Source organism: Bombus pascuorum, chromosome 2, assembly GCF_905332965.1.
Source record: "Bombus pascuorum chromosome 2, iyBomPasc1.1, whole genome shotgun sequence".
NCBI lineage: Eukaryota > Metazoa > Arthropoda > Insecta > Hymenoptera > Apidae > Bombus > Bombus pascuorum.
In genome coordinates this window covers 9,265,621-9,279,470 of record NC_083489.1, presented here as the reverse complement: position 1 = coordinate 9,279,470, position 13,850 = coordinate 9,265,621, and the positions used below count along the sequence as shown (strand labels likewise).

The following is a 13,850-nucleotide window of genomic DNA, read 5'->3' as shown; positions in this document are numbered from 1 at the left end:
GAAAAGGTGGTAAGGAACAAAAGAAATTATGAAACAAGTTAAAATTGCTTTTGTAATATTTTTTAACATGCGATGTATGTACTATATGTATACATATATACACATTTATATATATACATACATGTATGTACACACAAACACACACGCACGCGCACGATATGAATATGTATGTACTATACGCAATTATATAATATTTATGTATACTGTATATATCTATGCATACATACAAAATTATAAAGTCGTATATAATATAATAATTATGACATAATACAATTATATATGAACAATTTTATTAACGATAATACTATTTCGTTAACGATGTCATAGGTGTTATGTTTATTTTTAAAAATTATATGCATCATTATATTTCACACAATTAATACTTATATACCACTGTATTCTTCGCTTCTTTAATTAAAAGATCAGTGAAAAAATTATTGAGCTTACTGTATAAAAATCATGTAGACATTTTACGCTTTAATGAAATTTTCATATATATATAAAAAGCATTTCATTATATTCAAATAAAACTGTACAAAATATAAATATATATGCTTATATAAAAATTTACTTTTGTACAAAGTGCCTGATATCCTACATAAATGATTTTTTAAATTCTTACTATCATCAGTTTTAATACTATTTAATACCAGCAATATAATTTCTTAAAATAATAGTACACAAAAATGTTTTAAATTAATTATCAGATGACCACAGAAACATAATTAAACATTCTTTTACTTAAGTTTAAGTAATGTTCTGTTTTTACTTTAATTCTTAGTATAACATTGTGTCATTATACAGTTTCATATCCTTTTTCGTTTAATAATAATAGCATGATAGCTGTTTCTTTATATTTATTTGGCAGTATGTCTTATGTTCATGAAAAGAATGGTGTAAACGTATTTAACACCATAAATGTTCACAATAGAATAGTGGTCTCTGACTAGACAAATTTTGTTTATTTTTGATCATTATTTTGTATATCCATCTATATAAAAGGCATGAAATGAAACATATTACAAATTCTATGTGTTCACACATATCTAACGTCTTAATGTCTTTTTATAAACGAAATAAACTTGTTTTCATACAATTTTGAGAAGTATACATTATATAGAAATAATGAAAATTTTTCCAAAAAGAAAGTAAATATTAATAAATACAGCATCAAATGCAAATATAGATAATCTAAGACATGTATATGTTTACTCTATTTACCCTAGACTCTTAAAAAAGCCAAAATGAAACAAACAGTTCTAATATATTCCCAAAAATTGTATTGTTTCATTTAAAAATTATAATTTTCATAAATATTGATAAAAGATGACATTTAGCAACCTAAGAAATTAAAAACATAATTTATAGTATACAAATAGGTAAAAATGAAAAATTTGAGTTTGGAAATCAGAAATAGCAATAATAAACTGAAGTAATACGAAAAAATAATCAACTGAATAATTAATATCAATGAATATTAATTTGAAATTCTAAGATTATAACCTATTTTATACTATTAAATAAAAAATCCAAATATAATAGTTTACATGCTTCTCTAGTAATGTTAATACCCTTGTATACTTATATTATCTTACACACGTATTATATTTTTTATGAACAGGAATAATTTTTAGGTTAAATACATTGCTTTTAGTTAATATGTGTTTTTTCAAGAATAACTGAGAGTTAACATATGCAAAAAAAAAAAAAAAAAGAAAAAAAAGAACAGTGAACAGTAATAATAAATATTCATAAAATTTATCTTACATGTATGTTGGCTTAATAGGCCACTCATGAGTTTTCAACAGATTGTGTTTTATAAATTTTGAACACAAAATGCGTCATACTTGCGAGTTCTTAATAATAAATTAACAATTATAATAATAATAAAAGTATGTGAGTATATATATATAAATAAATAAGAAGGAATGATAAATCAAGACACACAATAATCCTTCTTACTGCTATATAATAGATGCTTGAAATTGTAATGTAAACAATCTTCCAAAAAAAATTGGCTTAAATTGGCTGTGCAGTATCTGAAAATTTTGTTACATCAAATTTGTAATACATCTGACAATCGCATTATCTCGTCAAGATTAGTAAACAACAAATTTTTAGTTAAAAAATGTTAACTCCCATAAATACTGTCCAACAGATGCTATTAATACCGACGTTTACACGTTCAGAATATAATTTTCCAAAATAAAATCTAGATTATGTCATTGCTTTTAAAAGCCACTAATTAACGTTCAATGTTCGTTTGTGTGTAATCATTCATGAATTGACAAAGTTGCTCTATAATTTTATGGCAGCCAGAATATATAACAAAAGCGATTGGCGTGGTCATATTGCTAAAAAAATAAACCGTATTTATAGTTTATAGAAAGAAGACTATTCTTCAGTATAAAGTATACTCTCTCAAATATCACAAACATCCGTATTCTGAATTTAACTGTTAATTATAATAATCTGCATTTATCATTCATACAGAATATCTATTATATCTTGTTGATAGAAAACATAACGAAATATGCTATAAGAACTATAAACTGTTTTAATATTTTAATATGCAGATGCTTCCTTATACTCAGAACCTTCCATGGTGAAGAAATCTTCCAGTTTCCATTGCAATGTTTCAAAAGTTGGCCTCTTCATTGGATCTTTGTTCCAACACTCTAACATGATATCATACAATGCAGTTGGACAACCAGGTGGACATGGCATTCTGTATCCATGTTCTACTTGATGAAGAACTTCAGCATTTGTCATACCTATAAAATTAAAAATAATTAGATACTCTTTTTTAAATCTTTATTACTAAAAACCACTACAAAATTTAAATTTAAAGATATATTTACCCGGATATGGTATTCTACCATAAGTAACCAATTCAGTCAGAAGAATACCAAATGACCACACATCAGATTTAATACTGAATTTACTATAATTTGCAGCCTCAGGTGCAGTCCATTTAATGGGGAAGCGTGCACCTATTCGGGCCTCATACTCATCTTCTTTAATAAGCCTAGCTAAACCAAAATCTGCAATCTTCACAACATTTAATTCTGCTACTAATACATTTCGAGCAGCTAAATCTCGATGGATATAATTTTGTGACTCAAGATACGCCATACCTGCTGCAATTTGTGCAGCCATATCAATTAATCGTTGTAAATTTAATGTTTTTCCTTTCCCTGTTGGAAAAGTTATAACACATGTAAAAATGAACAAATAGATAAATAAATATTGAATAGATTACAGATTGAAGTAATTAAAAAGTACACTTTGTTACCTTGCAAATATTCTAACAAACTACCATTCCTCATCAATTCTGTGATGATGTAAATAGGTTCCTCCAAAGTACAAACAGCATATAGTTGAATCAACTTTGCATGACGAAGTTTCTTCATAATTTGTGCTTCTGCTAAGAAATCTTTAGGATCCATAGTTCCTGGTTTTAGTGTCTTTATTGCTACTGCAGTTGTATTATTCCAAGATCCTTCCCACACTTCTCCAAATTGACCCTGGCCTAATTTTCTCACAAATTTGAGAGATGAACGGTCAATCTCCCATTGATCTCTTGTACGATGACTAAGACCCTCAGTTACAGGTTTCTCAACCTATCAACAAAATTAAGTATATGCCAGTCAATGACTGTTAAACTTTTTAGTTGTTTTAAATGAATATATTTCTATGGCATTAATAGCAAATGTTCCTTTGCAAGTTGTACACTAATAAATAAGATAGAGAAACTTAAATCATATATTAACTGAAGTTCTAAAATTCCTTGAAAAAATTTGGAGAATTGTTCTTACTTTCTATTAATACAAACCTAAATAGAAGCCCTTTAAGGATGTTGCTTAGGCTGCATAACTGCTTATTAAGTTTTTAATGATTTTATTATAAGATGTAACAAATAACAAGTGTTGCTTAAATTAAAATATCTAATCTAATGGTAATACTATAAAAAATAAAAGAAATAGTGGCTATTATGCAAGATGCAAGTGATTAAAAGCAAATTTCAAATTATTTAATTTCATGCCTTTTGACATTTGAGTGATTTTATAAAGAAAATTATTTTAGATCTCAATAAATATAGTAGCTAAGGATGTGAAGTATAATTTTAAAATAATGTTTTGTTGTAGATGAATCTTTATTCTTGACATATAATATTTCTCAAAAGTCATTAATACTTATTTTTATAGATAAGAATATAAAGTTGTCAAATATAACTTCAGGAACTTAGTAATTGAACACTTATGCACGGTCCAAGACATAAATGTATACACTATAGTTTATTTATTGTAAAGTATGTACATTATCAACAAGAATATAGCACCATATTTGAACTGTTTTAACACAAAATGCCCTCAATGCCTCAAAGTTGAGTTAAAAGAAAGTATAAAAAAATATAGAAGATAATTTCAATCACTGAGAGCATTAAACCATATAATTTAATAAGACAAAAGCGTCTTCTTAATTATTTTATGAGCTTTTCTTGCTTCATTTCATTAAAAATTGTTCAGAAAATATATAAGGTTCATTAGATAGGAAGGAAATCTGTTTTAAAATTCTTTGATGTGTATATAAACACAAAAAAGAATTTTAAAACTTAAATTTTAAAAACTGATCTATGAATTTAAATTCCACATACAGGATATCTCGAACACTAGTAAAAAATATATTACTTATTTTTCCTTTAATATATTATTTATATAATATCATTTAATATAATATAGTATAATATAATACAGCATAATAACAGTCTTTCTTCATTTGTATAATCAATACTAAATGATGTGGATAATTTAATAGGAAAGTTAAGAATTTATTTGAGATATCCTGTATATTAGATAGATTTAAGCACACAAATATTGATACTAGAATATAATCATCTGTTGTAGATTGTATAAAAGAATTTGTGTTGAATATTGTCATAATTAACAATACATCAAAGTAGCACATACAGACACATAGACGCAAATTTATCTTATTTTTTTAATGTGTGCTTTCAATCCTATTGTTTCTAAGAAAGAGCTATAGAATTTAGCAATGTTATGTCAGATTATGAAAGAAAGTGAATTTTCTAGATGAAGAATGATCTAATGTCTTTGAAACATGATTCCATATAGGACGGGCTTGTGCTGTATGTACAGGCCAAAGATATAGTGGAAAGCATTTATGTTACAAAGAAAATTAACATGTTATGTCATATTGGGACATTCAATTTACCAAGAAAATCCAGCGGGAGGTAAGGTAAGCAATAACAGAGAAACAAACATAGTCTATTCAGAGATCAAACTTTGCAAGATTATTTATCAAACTAAAAGCTGTTTTCAAACCTTAACTTTTTTTTAAATAAATAGCGGAAATATATATGATACAATATACAAATGTGTGTCTATATATATATATATATATATATATATAATTATATTATATATATATATATATATATAATTATATTATATTATATATATATATATAATATAATATAATTATATATATATATATAATTTTCCACTAAAAGTAACAATATATCTTCTCCTTAAAGATTAATTAAAAGTTAAAGAAAACAATTTTTTACATATACTTATAAATACAACAATTCCTTATTACATCTTGATTAACATTCAAATTAGTGCTTCTTTTTATTAATATAATTAAATACATTTCCTAACAATGTTGTAAATAAGAGATATAAAATAAGAATTTAGTAAAGTACATATAAAACTTCATTCTGTATCTTGAACTGTGATTTTTGTGCAATATATTATTTTTAAATATTTTTCCAATAATATTTATTAAAAAATATATATGCAATTATTATTATAACTACTAAATATATAATTTTATAGAGCAAAGTCTAACTGGAGTTTAGACAGTGCTATTAATATGTAATAAATATAATATGTAAATGTAATTTAAATAGTTGTTAAAATGATTGAATCTAATTTATTTATACTATTTTATTTATTCTCTGTACAAACTTAATCACATTGTAGATTCGTGTACAATAAAGGTCAAAAATCATGCATTTGTGTTTTCATTTTAAGTCTCATATTATATATGGGTTATATTTAATATCAAGGGATTTCTGCAAAGTTAATAAATATTAAAACAGAAACATTAAAACAAATTTTTGTTGAATCACTGAAGAAATCCCTTGATAAATATTGAAAAAAAATTTAATAATTAAGCAATACATTATATTCTTTAGTAAAATGGTGGTATATCATTAAAAACCAATTTTATACATGCAGCAAGCTGTCTAAACTCCATTTATGTGACATAGGATTGCAAGAAATATTGATTTAACTAAGAATTTCATCTTACCTGTACACAGGGCTTGCAGAGATTTACACACAGCCCATCAGCATCTTTACTATAATGTTCGACAAGATCTTGAAGGTTCCTGAATGTAGTTCTTCTAGCAATGAAGAAACCACCTTCATCCAGTTGTCTAATACGGTAGTGTTTAACTGTATCACCATCGCGTACTACAAAAAATTTTTATCATGTTATTATTTTTAAAAGTATATCTGAAATATATTGAAAATATAGTAAATATTTATTGTGGGCATGTGTTTCACTGTAGTGATTAAATTTTATATTTTTGATACATATTCAAATATGTATTAACTTACCCGAAAGAGAATAATCATTGTGTCGACTTTCAGAATCTCTAATTAAAAATGCACCATGATCATTTTCAGGAAGCAATAACTTCTTCTCTGCTTCAATTCGTTTAATTTTTCTGAAGTACCATCTACAAAAAGCAAAAATAATTAAAATATTAAATAAAATAAGAAATATTTTAACATATACAAAAACAATAATTTAATATTTGATTGGCTAATATAAAAAAAAGGATAAAACTATTTTTTTCTTTAATACTTTTACATTCATACAGAAATAAAAAGAAGGGAAATACTGCTTATTTAAACTGATTGATAATCAGAACTGTGCACCCATATTAATAAAACCTAAGAGGCAATACATGTACTGTTAGTGAAAGCAAGGTCGCATTGACTAGTTGACTATATAGAGAGAAATTTATTAGGTGAAAATATAATAAAGGAAAGTGAACAAACTAAGATTTATTACATGTTTTCAATCATTATCATGTCTGTAGTATATTTCATGTATATATTTCTTATATATAATAAATTTGAAATATTTTTTAAATGAATGCATAACTGTAAAGTTTCATGTGATATGCATTCCAAATGCAAGCATGTTAATCCTATATCATTATTCATCAAGATGTAGCTATTAATCTATATTTATTGCAATAAAAATATATATTTTTTAAAGTTATTATAAAATTACACAAAACAAATATTTTTACTGTACATGTAAATTTTTTAGTATGTATATTTATCAAACAAAAAATATTTAGAAAAAAATAAATGTAGATGTCGGTAAAAATGTAACTTACGGTTCTGCTTCTATAGATTTTAACTTTGCAACATAATTGCTGGGAATATATCCTTCTTGTCGAGTTCTTTTACTTCTAGCTAACCACCAATCTCCTTGAGTATCATTTAAGATTTCTAAATGTTCACCTTTTCTGAAGCTTAAATCTTCATCTGTACGTGCATCATAATCATAAAGTGCAACAAAAATTTTTGCTGTTGGCACATCCGCATCTGGGATTTGTGGCATAGGCCTAATAGGATCTGGAGGTGGTGTTGGCACTGGACTAGCTTGAGATGCAACTGCCTCTATATTAGGGTTGCCTATTCTATCAGGCTTTTCTTTTTCTGTATCTGTTGGACTGCTGAAACAATTACCCATTTTTTGTATGTAATTTCAACTCGTCCACTATTTGAATTCACTGCCACTGAGTCATGAAATATAAAAATTTTTTTGCAAATGTTCTTGCAATGTTCTTATGTTTGATCCTTTTGCATGAATATTGAGCTATGATGATGTGAATATAAAATTTTCATAATACACATTTCGTGATGTAAATGTGCAAAATAAACACTAAAATACACTTTGGTTTTTAAAACGTTTGGATAAAGCCCACTAAGAAACACGGAAAAATGCATATGAGTTTTCGAAATCAAACATAATTTGTAAAATCGGCAACTTTTTTCTCGAAGCTTCTCTTCTTCTTCTCAAGAAACTTGCAATTCTTTCGTCGATATCTAGTGTGACAAACATTGAACACTTGTAATTATTTAAAGGTTTTAATAAACGCTACATATAATAAATACGAATGTTTATTCGAATAGTCACTGATAACGATGACACTTCATCGCGTCACTATATAACCGTAACACAAAACAGAGATATGCTCTATTAGTATACGCATTTTCGTCAAGTTCGCGCTGATCCAAGCTTGACGTCATAATATGGCACTTTTGCGATTTAGGTTAGGATGCAAATCACCAATTTCTTTGCTATTTACTATTATTATTATTTAATGCCATTTCTAACAAATAAATATGAATGTTCTTATTTTATTAATGCCAATAATATGTTTCCGCTGAATGTTTATTCATTGTCAAAATCATTTTATTGAAATGGTCTTTTTAAATAAAAAAGTAATAAAAGTAACAAAATATTAAAAAATAATAAATCGTGTTATAAATTTTCTCGTTTTATAATATTAAAATATAGTATTTTGTGTATTTTACCAAATGGAAAATAACAAATAAATTAATTCAGAAACTTGAACCAAGATAATATGAAAAATATTAATATAACCATTTCATTACATTAGTTTTGCTCTTTATTTACGCAAATATATAAAAATATTTCGTTGTTCTGAAAAAAGAATAAATAATGTAAGAACATCATTTTTAAAAATCTGATGAATATAGAATTAAAAAAGGTATGTGATCTAAGGATATAAAGACTAACAGATACATCCAATTTTCGATTTCCCAAATTCATACTCCTAACATTTCTCTTTTGATAACAACTAGTAGTAAGTAATACCATTTGAAAAAAATATATAAAAATTTTGATGAAATTCAACGAAAATCAAAGGAGAAAAGATTTCTATACGGATAACAGAGCCCGCTCGATTTGAACTTGTTCCACCGGTTCATTACAATATCCAGGAACAATGCAAATTCTCTTACACCGGAAGAAGATCATTCTTTTCCTATCGTTGATTTTTTAGCACTGGCATTGCATAGTTGCAAGAATTTTCAGGAGCATGGCGATAACCAATGGTTAGAAGAAACGTGGACAACATAATGGAAAGTAACGTCGCCATTGCATTAAATCAGATCCGTCAAAATCCTAATTTTCACATGTGCGATACCGAAAACAGCGAAGAATAAAACACACATCAAATTTATCGTAAAAAAATACAATTATGAAATGAACGTACTTCGTATAGTACTTTAAGACACATCTAAGATTATTTATCTCGAGAACAAACGCGACAAGCGAACAAACTTTTCATGAGAAACCGACGGAGAGGTGAAAACACCCATGGTGAAGGTAGCCAACGACATATAGATTTCGGATGAGTTCGACTATGAACCCGAAGTTAACCGAACCTTTACCATCCCCCAATCAAAGATGCAAGTGGATTGCTACATAATCTTATATTTAATACATAGAAAATATTATGGGATGCTTATTACATTCTTATAATTAAAGAAATAAGTATTTAAACATTTTAATAATTAATAAAATTGAATAATAAAGAAAATTTTGAAAAAGATATCATTGATTGATTTAGCAGAAATAAAAGGACAATCAAATATCCTTTTAACGAAAAAAATAGCTTCACATGTTCAAATACTTTATACGTAATTATGAAAGATACTAAAGTGATATCTTCGAATATTTTTTATATTCCATGATTCTAAGATAGTAACGAGAAAAATTGTAATTTGAATGTTTTTTGAAAACTGAATTTATGCATTTATTACATAATCATATGATATTTTTTAATTTTAATCATTAATATTAAAATTTAGAAAAATAACTATTAATATACCTGGTGGTAATAACACTATTATAGTAAAAAATTATTTATTAAAATAAAAGACGATTGTGAACGAAACTATAAATCAGTTATTTATATACATATACATATGTTCTGCGTAAATGACCTATTTATTTCTTTTACATTATTAATTAATTATATTTATGCATTTCACTATCAGATAAGAAAAAATAGATATTTTAAATACTTTTCAAAATTATTAAATGCTCAAATATAGTGAAATATTTAATAGAATTGATATTTAATATATTTAATATACAAGAATGACATTAAATTCAAGATATATTAATTATTATAATATAGTATAATATAATTATTTTATATTATACATTAATAATCAAATAAATATAATAAACATAAACAATGTACATTATCATCACTTAATTCATATACATAAAATGTAATTACCTGAAAAATCTACTGAAGAAATGTTCAAATGTTTTATTATAAAATTTAGAATGCATTTTTGCGAACAATTTGGTTTATACATCCACGTAATCGTAACTTTCTAATTGTACTACGCGATATTTTTTGGTAAATTATGCGATAACAGTAAAACTGAGAACCGCAACGAGTGATATCTGTAACAGCACTGCTTAGTTATTTCAAACTATCTATCTTATTTTTTTCATATATACATACACATGTATGTATATACAAGAATATATCGTATCGTGCTTTTATACATACATACATATGTATGTGTATTAGATCCATTTATTACATTATCAGATTGTATCGTTTTATCCAGTTACGTCTTGGTAGATATAGATAAATCAATAGTTATACTAAATATATCTCATCAAATTTGATATTATTTTACTATTGGAATTTAATCCAAATATATATGGAAATACTCCAATAGTTTAAAGCAATTATTTATAATATACTGTAGAAAAATATTTTAAGAGGTCAATATTTTTTGGTAATGTTCTCATAAAGACATATCCGAGGAAGGTGATAAAAGCAATAAAAAAGTAGAAATTCTAATTTTCAATAAATCTGAACTATAATAGAATAAAATTTAAAAACTAAATAGAATAAAATTTAGTCTTACCCATATAATAACTTTTTTTGAAATGCTGTCTTAAATATTTAAATTTTCAACTTCTTTCATTTTTTACAGTAGTGAATAATACGAAATTATAATGGTAGTTAAAAATATAAATATCTCTTGAATATATGATAGTTCATTTATATTTACATTGCATATCATAAGGATACTATACACGTTCGTATATTTTCAATATATTTTCTAAAATTAAATTAAATATGGATGAAATTAATTTTAATTGCAATTTTATTGTAATGTTATAAAAGAACACTTTAATGGTTTACAATTATCTATTTTTATGTAATTCAAAGATTCGTTATCACCACGTTTTTTTAAGCGTATAAAATCAATGAATGTAGATCTTGAATGAAATAGATCTTGCGTATTCACATTATGCAAAAATTATATACGTAATGCATCGTTATTAGATTTCTATAATTCAGTAGAAAATAACTGCCATTGATTTTACGAATGGTATTCTATAGACCTTAATATTGAAATTATACTGATGACCGTTTGTATTAAAAAAATGCATTTTTATCGAATAGATGCAAGTTGGAATTGTGTTCCATTTGTCTTAATCTTTATGGAAACTTGTTGGTTATATATATAAGAATTATTTAGTAAGTAAATCCTCATTGTCATCTGAATCAGGTACTTCTAAAATTTTTGGACCATATAAAAGAACATATGCACAATGCCAATCGCCACCACCGCTAAGCTTTAGTACTTCTTCACTAGTTACAGCGGTAACGTTCTCGTCGTCACATTTTAACCATGTATCACTTTTCTGTCTAACCCAAGCTACATAATGGCCACTACTACTTGATCGTCCCCTATGTGTTAGAACTGCTTGTAATGTATAATAACCGCTGTTATTTGATCCTATATCTGTAATTATAACAATATATATGACAATACAAACATATTAGTTTTCTGTTGATTTCTAATCTCTATATAACTTTATTACCATCTGGAAACCAAAACGGTTCTTGTTTAACTTTCTTTTTACTTTCTGCTTTATCTTTTCTATTGATTATGTTACGCGATTCTTCCACTAAACGATCTTCATATTCTTTAAATTTCTCTCGCATCGGTGTAAGTTTAGTTTGAAGTTCACTGCTACACAATTCAAAAACATCGAATTCAAGAGGAAATTTAACATCTTTGAGAATTTTTGCATTAATTGCTTCTTTCTCTTTATAATAAAAGCGTACAAATTGGATTGTTAAATATGCTGGCAATCTGCTAATTTTTGACTGTAAAATATATTATCTTTATTAAATAGAAATATTAATGATTTAAAACGTAAAAATTTGTATTATATAATATTTTTTACCGTTTTCATATACACTGCATCTCTGCCAAGAGTTGATGACATTTTTGTAATTTGCTCCTGCATTTTATTTCTAAGTCCAGAATGCATGTATTTAACCTCTGTAGATATAAAACAACTCAGTTGTAAAAATTCTTCTTTTCCCTTAGTAGGAGGTTCATCCTCAGATTCTATACATTTTAATTCTGTATTAAATGTTCCTCCAAAATACTGTTCAATTAATGAACGTGGCTTGTAACTTTGTCCATTATTTTCTAAGGCAACAGGATTTTCCTATGATTAATTAACACATATGAATAAAATTTTTCTATATAGGTATAATATTTAAAATATATTATTAGTTATATATATAGTTTAAAACATAATGTTGGGTCACTTAGTAACCTTCGCTGGTAATTTTTGTTGCAACATTCTAATAAGTTCAGTCCAACATTCATTGGCATCTTGTTGCTGAAATCCACCATGCTCAGATTTTTCAGCAAATCTTGGAAATGCTAAATGCATCATTTGGACAAGAACAACAGGTGGCAAAGATGATCCTTTGTCCATACTATCATATAAATCTCTTAACGCAGCCGTTATACTTTGTGCAGGTACAAGCGATGAACTACCAGCAGCTGCAAGCCCACCTGAAAAATTCTTTAGAGCATCTCTCAACTCTGGAACAGTTTTTAGGCACTGTACAGTTGCATTAAGATAACAAGTATTTCCTAAGTTTGTCAAGCCAGCTGGTAAATCTAAAGCAGTAGCTAATGCAGATTCATTCATATCTTCTAAAAATAATGGTTTTTCAGTTGGCTCTGCTGGTACATCTTCTTCCTTAGAGCCCATCATTAAAACAGTAATACCCTATAAAAAAATTAAAATGATAAAAGTTTTATTCTCTGATTTTAAGTTGTAAAATATACTTATTATTCATAGAAACATTAGTCCTATTATTCCTTACATCTTTCAATTTGATATTGCCCCAATCATCATCCTTTAATGTCATTCCTTTTAACATAACTTTTTGTCTTTCAGGCTGTACTCCTGTCAGTGCAAAAAGTTGTGCTTTAAACAACATTGGTTCTTCATCTGTATTAACTTCTACATTAGGAAAGTGTTCTTTTCCCCATTTTACTTTAACTAAAACAGAATACTTTACATATCAAATACTGAAAACCGTTCGATATAAAATTAAATAAAAAAATTTAAGGTTAGTCTTTCAATATTTCGAATTTTTCCAATACATACTCGAATATTGAGGCATTTCTTCTCTTTTATTGAAGTATGTTTGGCTTTTCTTTAATTTATACCACTTAATTTACAAAATATTTTTTACTGGTGATTATTAACATGCATAAACTGCACCGTCAGGCATTCACGTACTATACATACGCATGTACATCTACACTCCCATTCATACATACATATGCATACAAGATACAAGCATACATATATAGTATATAGATCTAAGAGCGGAGAACTTGTACTTGGTA

General features: G+C 26.3%; 2 protein-coding genes across 6 annotated transcripts; both read right to left on the bottom strand.

Moving 5' to 3' along the window:
* Positions 1-38: 38 nt before the first annotated feature.
* On the bottom strand, positions 39-10,921 carry LOC132916369 (tyrosine-protein kinase Src42A). 4 transcript variants are annotated; one of them, XM_060976286.1, is made up of 7 exons: positions 10,391-10,921; positions 7,445-7,783; positions 6,651-6,772; positions 6,340-6,503; positions 3,296-3,617; positions 2,862-3,197; positions 39-2,774 (listed from the first exon to the last, which is right to left on the bottom strand). In XM_060976286.1, exons 1-7 carry the CDS (start codon positions 10,444-10,446, stop codon positions 2,566-2,568), a joined length of 1,548 nt encoding a protein of 515 aa, XP_060832269.1. In that variant the 5' UTR covers positions 10,447-10,921; the 3' UTR covers positions 39-2,565. The 4 variants fall into 4 exon arrangements, with proteins under 4 accessions (XP_060832269.1, XP_060832268.1, XP_060832271.1 ...); XM_060976285.1 differs by having other exon boundaries at positions 3,296-3,623; positions 10,391-10,917; XM_060976288.1 differs by lacking the exon at positions 10,391-10,921 and adding an exon at positions 9,102-9,510 and having other exon boundaries at positions 3,296-3,623; positions 7,445-8,159.
* A 343-nt stretch (positions 10,922-11,264) lies between these two features.
* Positions 11,265-13,780, bottom strand: LOC132916370 (ubiquitin carboxyl-terminal hydrolase 14). 2 transcript variants are annotated; one of them, XM_060976290.1, is made up of 6 exons: positions 13,606-13,780; positions 13,319-13,510; positions 12,757-13,221; positions 12,376-12,645; positions 12,007-12,295; positions 11,265-11,927 (listed from the first exon to the last, which is right to left on the bottom strand). In XM_060976290.1, exons 2-6 carry the CDS (start codon positions 13,433-13,435, stop codon positions 11,653-11,655), a joined length of 1,416 nt encoding a protein of 471 aa, XP_060832273.1. In that variant the 5' UTR covers positions 13,436-13,510; positions 13,606-13,780; the 3' UTR covers positions 11,265-11,652. The 2 variants fall into 2 exon arrangements, with proteins under 2 accessions (XP_060832273.1, XP_060832272.1); XM_060976289.1 differs by having other exon boundaries at positions 13,319-13,497.
* Between the last annotated feature and the right edge of the window lie 70 nt (positions 13,781-13,850).